The 7,821-nt window shown below is 38.1% G+C and overlaps 1 protein-coding gene across 4 annotated transcripts in view; it reads left to right on the plus strand.

Moving 5' to 3' along the window:
• The window catches only part of il1rapl2 (interleukin 1 receptor accessory protein-like 2), a 287,003-nt gene extending 279,612 nt beyond the window's left edge, over window positions 1–7,391 (plus strand). For 3 of the 4 annotated variants that reach the window (XM_061788377.1, XM_061788375.1, XM_061788378.1), the window contains 4 exons: window positions 2,002–2,124; window positions 2,408–2,647; window positions 2,797–2,827; window positions 4,749–7,391. In XM_061788377.1, coding sequence (XP_061644361.1) covers window positions 2,002–2,124; window positions 2,408–2,647; window positions 2,797–2,827; window positions 4,749–4,837 — 483 coding nt within the window. In that variant the 3' untranslated portion in view covers window positions 4,838–7,391. The remainder of the gene's footprint in view (window positions 1–2,001; window positions 2,125–2,407; window positions 2,648–2,796; window positions 2,828–4,748) is intronic. The other variant, XM_061788379.1, reaches the window with a different exon arrangement.
• The last annotated feature ends 430 nt before the right edge of the window (window positions 7,392–7,821 follow it).

The following is a 7,821-nucleotide window of genomic DNA, read 5'->3' on the forward strand; positions in this document are numbered from 1 at the left end:
TCTAACTGCCTAACACTCTAACTAAACTCCCTCCATTATGTGTGTACTCTCGAGGGATTTGTATATGCATCTACAGTAAGCCCCGCGGCGAATTACAAAGGGGAAACACTGCCTATTATGCCTAATACCACTTTTGTCAAATACGATTTTGTGCCCCGACATATGAAGGCTAGTTAGCAGTGTGACACCGGGTTTGCTGTTGGACACCTCTAACAAAACCCAGCAGTCTAATGGGGGGGAAAAAAAACTGACCCAGCTTTCAAAATCTGTTCAGAGACGCCAGAATGAGCACATTCGCGATAACATTAAATTGGGCAGAAATACACCTCGTTCAATTCACGTTTGTCCAAAATATTAACTAGTTCATGAACTTTCATTCATTGAAAAACATACAGTAATAATATAATTTTTGTTTTTGCACCATGATTCATTGTGCAACACCTTCTGGTGTGTGGACCTTGGCCACCAGTAGGCAGTATATATACACAAAGAAGACAGTCACAACAGCTCAGTAAGCTGCAATGAAATTAGTTGTTTTTCACAGAGGATAAAGAATATATGCCTTCGAGTGTAGTTATGGTGTCTGTCTGTCTGCATGTGGTGCTGCACTGTTTGTGTAAATATCTGTTGCTGGAAGGGTTATAACACCGCAACATTGATACTAGTTTCGTTTGTGCATTTATGCTATTTTGCTTTGTGTTAGCATTAAGATAGCAGACTTTTGTAAAACAACGTGATGTGGTTTAGTTAAATACACAATGTGCAATTGTGTTAGTTTTACAGTCAATTTTAACTGCGAGTGTCAATAAACAGCTCGAAGCCTCTGCTTCTTGAGCCACTTGGCCTTGAAGAATTGTTCACTATATGCCAAACTACTGCTTGCGGTGGAGTTTGGCCATTACCTAGCGCTCATGGCTACCTGTAAAGTTTTTGCTCACAACTCAAGATAAAAAAATGGCCAAGTGACGGCTCATAAAAACTCAGAGGTCTTAAGTTGAGAAACTACTGAGTTAAACTGCCAGTATCGTTGTTGTCTTTGAAGGAATGGAACATTGCCTAATGTGCATATTTTATGACAAACCATTGTCATTGCAATGTCTATAAACCATGAGCATCTTAGATTATGCGTGTCCTCTTTAGCTGAAAGCTTGTACAAGTTGTACAAAAAAAGTGACACTTACATATTCCCCAAAAGGCTCACGATGCTATAAAATTCATGACATTATGAAAATTCCCATAAATTTTGGCTGCATCAACACTGGTACCCTACAAAACACCCTCAAACTTTAGGACCATGTGACTTTGGGGGGGGGGGGGGGGGGAACTTGTTCATTCATCCATGTAAAGTCTGCTTTAACAATGTCAGTCCAAGAAGAAGGGGCTTTTCAGTTTATGGGCCAATAAGCACCCATAACTGAACCTTTCATAAGAATACTGAACATTCATCTTGCTCAGTGACTCATTGTAGACTGAACAGCAATAAGGTGGATTTGACCGACCGCCTTGTCTCAATATTTTCATACTCTTCATTTTTGGAATCAAACACTAACCCAGTCATGCCCAACGAGTCCCCGAACTGCCCGATTTGAAATCCTAAGGCCCACCAAAACCTTAAATCAAAACTCTGAGGCTAGGATCAATCATTTTCCAAACAATGTTCCATAAATGTGTGCAAAACAGTGAGTGGCTTTGTTCACTACATTCAAATAGCTAGCAAGCAAGCTAATATACTGTAGGTAACAAGTCTTTCATCGGGGCACCGATTTGACTGTATGACACAAAATGCTAACTTTTGATTTGGAAAGTCTGGAATGTAGTCGAGTGGACCACCGAGTCACACAAACATCTCCTTGCCGGTCGACTTTCATGTTGTGAAATTCACAATCACCGGCTCACTCCACATTATCCTTCCAAATGTTAACATGACCTATTAATTTGTCATACATTGTCTACATTTACATGTAAAAGAGTTACTCAACTTACATGGCTCCGTGGTAACAGGTGATGGACTCGGGTGAGCAGGGCCTCTTTGGAGACCTACAGACATCCGTTTCCACCATTGCCATGACAACCACCTCAGCATCCCTGGTGCCTCCAAGTGAGAATCGGCATGGACATCATCAGGTCAGCTGTTAACGTGAAACCACAACCAAATTTAAACTATCATCTTTGCTTATGTCTCTTCAAACTATCTTTTGTCATTGGTTTTAAGAAATCTTTGTCTGTACTTTTCCTTTATTTAAATATGTCTCCTACTGCAAAATGACTTCTGACCATTTATAAGTTATTTGATAACCTTGAATGCAGGGCCCGACAAAACCACCTTGTCATGATGTTAATTGAATTGCCATTTTGAGTCATACTGCATGACAAAAGTTACAAGAACATTCTGATTTTTCTTCTGTAGGTTTCCTTGGCAACAGAGATCCCTGACTACAACCAGATGACCTTGCCTGTCGGAGGGGGTCACATGGCTACAACAGCCCAAATGAGGCATTTCTGCCGTAGCTACGAGTTTCACCTTCCCCCGCAGCCTCCTGCTCTGTCGCCTCCTCTCCCGCCTCCATCTACCATGCAGTTCTCCACTCTGGGCCCTGGGGGGCGCCACGTCTACTGCAACATCCCCATGACACTTCTGAATGGACAGGTGGGGAAAAGGCACTTCCACTGATCTGTGTCAGTTGGTAGTTAACTTCTAGCAGTCATATCCTATTTATTAACCCTTAATGCTTTTGTTTGTGTACATGTCCCCAGATTTCAAACCTATTTCAACTAAAACCCCTCTTTTCTCCCTAGGGGTTCAGGGCAGTTGACTGGGGAAGAAGAGGTCTGTTTGGATAAAACAAATGTAGAAAGAAAATTTCATCCACCTTTATATTTTTGTGTACTTTTGATGGACTTGGGTGTAGATGTTTTCTATGTAATGTTGTTACATACAGTTTGGTCCAAATGCATTTGGAAAAGGACAAGGAGTATTTATGATTTCGCCTTTATGCACCACCAAAATGGATTTAAAAGAAGGCAATCAAAATGTGATTGAAATGTAGACATTCAGCTTAAGTGTAGGTTTTCACAAACATATTTTCAATAATTTATTTATTCACCAAGCAAAATAGTTTTGCTGTCATCCATGAACACTTTTCATTGCATATTTTTAAAAGTAACAACTCAATATTTGAAGTTGAAGGAACAGAATATGGCGGCACGGTGGATGACTGGTTAGAGCGTCAGCCTCACTGTTCTGAGGACCCGGGTTCAATCCCCGGCCCCGCCTGTGTGGAGTTTGCATGTTCTCCCCGTGCCTGCGTGGGTTTTCTCCGGGCACTCCGGTTTCCTCCCACATCCCAAAAACATGCATTAATTGGAGACTCTAAATTGCCCGTAGGCATGACTGTGAGTGCGAATGGTTGTTTGTTTGTATGTACCCTGCGATTGGCTGGCAACCAGTTCAGGGTGTACCCCGCCTCCTGGCCGATGACAGCTGGGATAGGCTCCAGCACGCCCGCGACCCTAGTGAGGAGAAGCGGCTCAGAAAATGGATGGATGGAACAGAATATTAGTTTAATTTTCAAGTGAGTGAGGAGATCTTACTGTGAAAGAAACTAGAAAATTGTGGTTCTATTTAAAGCTTCAGTTCACTTCCGACCCCCCCTCTCGATTGGATGGGGTGGGGTCCTAAGCTCCCGCGGTGAAGGCATTGCAATTACAGGACACTTTTGACGGTTATTGTGCATGCAAAAGTCTGCAGACACACACCCCTGGGACTTATATTCGCTGGGTGGGGGGCCACTCACTCCTTTTGACAAATAACTTATGACTATGCAAGTTTCTTGGCTGTCCTCTCAGTTACACTCTGATCCTATAGATGTGTATAATTTACATAACCACTCCCAGCACACTTCAGTTGTACAGCCGGATCCACGTCCCCTGTCTTGCATGCTTCCCCTTCTGTCCCTGTCCTGTCCTGTCCTATATTGTTGTCCTGTCCTTCCTTCACAGGGTGTAGCACGACTGCCCCATACAACACTCGATTCTAATGTGTCATTGTACTAGGTATGTAATGATTTACTTTCCTCATCTTGTTTACAGCTAGTGTCTTGTCTTTTATTGTCTCCTTTTCCTATCGTATTTAGTTACCTTTTCACTCTCTCTCCTTTTTGTTGTTTCTGTTCCCTCCCTTTTAAAATCTTTGTTCTGTTCGACTGAATGACTGTAATTCTCAATAAATATCCATCAGAATGAAAGGAAACCACAGTGGCAGCTTAAAAAGTTCATTGTGACACAATAAAACTGTTCCAGCATAAAAGGGATACAAATCTTCCTTTCCGCTTGACCTAACAACCGAACAGGACAAAAATAATAATAATAACAAATAAAAAGAACCAAAGTGTGACAAGTGGATATTAAGTATCATGTAATTATTTGTCCTTTGTTTATTTTGATGGCAGAATGTCAGAGGGAAAAAATTACCTATGTCTCCTTTAAATGGCAAATAAATGCCATTTATAAAACATCTTGAATCAAAACGGAAAGTTTAAACTTCAATCTGTTTTATTTCAAATCCATTGTGGTGATGTTTCAAGGCAAATATATTCTAAACTGTAGGTGACAGGATACACCCTTTGCATTGGATTCATGATATGACACAGCACCAATTTTCTTCTTTAAGGATGCACAGTAGATTACGCCAAAGTTATATTTTGAAGGTGATGACTGCTTATCACCATGTTATGTTGTGTGTCTCCCAGGTTTCCCAGAGCAGCACACTTGGAAAGAAGCCCGATCTTCACCTGAACAGCACCTTTGTCCCACTCACCAGCAGAGAACTAAGCTCTGATATCTGGTAGAAACATTGCTCTGCTGATACTGGATTAAAGACTACTGGTTTACAAAGAAATTCTCACTGACTTGGGACAACGGTTTTTGGTCCTTGTACAGACGCTGGTTGGGGTTTCTGAATCCCACGTTGCAAACAAAAACTGCTTAAATACTCAAAAACGCGTGGACTGGACAATATTTGGACTGCTTATAGACCATTACAGATCATTAAACTGATTGTAGATTTGTACTGAACCTCCCACTGAATTACAGACTGATATAAAATGGTGAGTAGGATTTAAAAGGACATTTGTGCTTGCAATACAAGTAGATACGCCACTGAAGATATGCAGCCTGATAAGAAGCATGGACATGTTGGATTTATTGATGTTTTGAACTGGAAATGTTTTTGAGAAAGGTCCACAATATTTAAGCACTACAGTATTTCGTTATCCACTAGCCATGGGATTGTATTAGGGCCACACTGGAAAAAAAAAAAAGAAGAAGTTACAAGACTCAAGTCATAGGCAGTAATATTGTTAATTCAATGAGGAAAAAAATCACACACCAATGCGTATTCTTTTCATTCTACTACTAAATTGGAATTAACTATATTATGTCACATTTTCATATTTTGATTTTCTTCTCATCATTTTCTTTTCTTTTTTTCAGTGTAGACCTAATACAGTACTAGTGTTGGACATTGGAAAAAATGTTGGTCTAGACATTGGATGTTTTATTTTGATTTGATTTTTTTTTTAATACCTTAACAACTTGGAATGTTTGGTTGTCCTTAGAAAATGCTCAGGTCATAAAATGATCTCAAACAATAATCTTGGGACACTATTCCATCCTAACATTAGGTAAATATGTTATGTTGGCTATCAGACACTAAGGTTGTGGACTTCCACAAAAGATTTCCATTGATAAAATTAAGACAAAAAGGATGACAACAACTGTAAAGCCAGTCCACATGATGCACATGTATGTAAACTACATCCAGATTACGTAATTGTTGAGGAAAGATGTTAGCAAAGGAAATGAGAAGCTACTTCAGTGTTCAGCTGGTTGAACTGGTGAAAAGATTAACTGGAAAACCTTTACCCCGAATCAGCAGGCCTAAAGTACGTGGCTTTTTCTATTTGCATGATCACTCATTTAAATATTTTAAAATAAAATTTAAAAAAAACAATAGGTAGACTAAATGATGCAATCATTTGTCGCAGCCTCTTTTAAACTGGGGGAGGTCATTATTTGATAGGGTAACAGATAGAAAAAAAGGAGTGGTTCTCCTAAATGTTCCAATTTTGTATTTATTTTGTTTGGCTTTGTTGACAGTTTTATCCCTCTTTAACTTTGGGGAGAGTTTTACCTGACTTAGTTTTTCAATGTTGGTTTGTTACAATAATCTGTACAGCTTCAATAATGTACACATTTATCTATCCAGGAATGATTTCTTCCCTACAGTTTCTGTTTTGTGTCATTTCGTTCCTCTTTAAAGATGGGTTACCAACAGTCGACAGGGAGCACCAGTGTTGTTCTTTGTAAGCTTTAACAAATAAGAAAGATAATTATTCTTACCATAATATTTAAGCAAAGATAACTTGTTTTGATTGATTATGCAAAAGTGATTGTCTTTACAGTAAAAGAACCAATGAATTCTGGATATTTGAGATGATTTGATACAATAATTATCATTGAGTTGTTATGTCCAATTGCAATATAAAGTTTAGTGGTGGTTTTATATGGGGTGCCGTTTGTAAAGCTGCTCACGCCAAAAATAACAGCAACATTTTGTCACATTTAGCTTCAAAACGTGTTTAAAAAACAAACATTTTCGAGTCACTTTTCTGCACATTTAGAACAATATTTTTCAACTTTAGTTAAATCCAAATATTAAATGTTACACCTAAATCTCAAATCTAAATATATATATTTAAATGTTAAATATATATCTAAATATGAATCTTAAATATAAATGTTAAATATATATAAATCTTAAGTGTACATTTAAATACAAATCTTAAAACTAAATGTTAAATCTTTATATAAATGTTAAATCTATATCTTAATATAAATCTTGAAATTAAATATAAATATGAAAACCAAATGTTAAATATATATCTATCCATCCATCCATTTTCTGAGCTGCTTCTCCTCACTAGGGTCGAGGGAGTGCTGGAGCCTATCCCAGCTATCATCGGGCAGGAGGCGGGGTACACCCTGAACTGGTTGATTAAATATATATTTAATATAATTATTAAATATAAATGTTAAATCTAAATATTTCAGGTTGAACAAAATATTTAGCTAATATACAAATCCACACATCCAAGAAAGGGTAGTGCCAAAACAAAAGCTGTGTGTTTGTAGTGTCAAAAAAATTCACACCATTTTTTTAAAACACTGTTTGAAGCTAAATCTGACAAAATGTTGCTGTTATTTTAAGTGTGAGCCGCTTTACAAACGACACCCCATAGTTTTATGATTTACGCTAATTATTTTGTATAATCTTTGGATATATTGGTTGAAATAATTTAAACAAAAATAAAAGTCATATGAGTTGTTTTATATATATTGGCTGACTCCTACTATTGTAATGCTTTTTCTAGCTCTCTGCATGCTGCTTACCATCAAGTCACCCTCTTCAATCCTTTTCTATTTCATATCTTCTGCTCCCCTTCTTGTCTTCTTCTTTCATACTGAGTCATCATTTGAAAGACCCAACAAAAGTGTTCCTGGCTGCAGTGGTGCCAGGTACAAGAGCTGGATGACTGCCTCCTCACATTTAATTTCATACTTTGCAAATTCCTTATTCTAATTATAGCTTGTCAGGAAATATAATTAGTGTCGAATGGCTTTTCTTCCATAGATGTAAGCGCAGGATCATTGCATGGCAAGAACTGAATGCACACAGAAAATGCAGCACATCATACAGTGGGGAAAATGCAATAGGGGAAGACAATGACTATGTTTCAAATATTTTCCAGTCAATTGCAACGA

Source organism: Phyllopteryx taeniolatus, chromosome 10 (genome assembly GCF_024500385.1).
Source record: "Phyllopteryx taeniolatus isolate TA_2022b chromosome 10, UOR_Ptae_1.2, whole genome shotgun sequence".
NCBI lineage: Eukaryota > Metazoa > Chordata > Actinopteri > Syngnathiformes > Syngnathidae > Phyllopteryx > Phyllopteryx taeniolatus.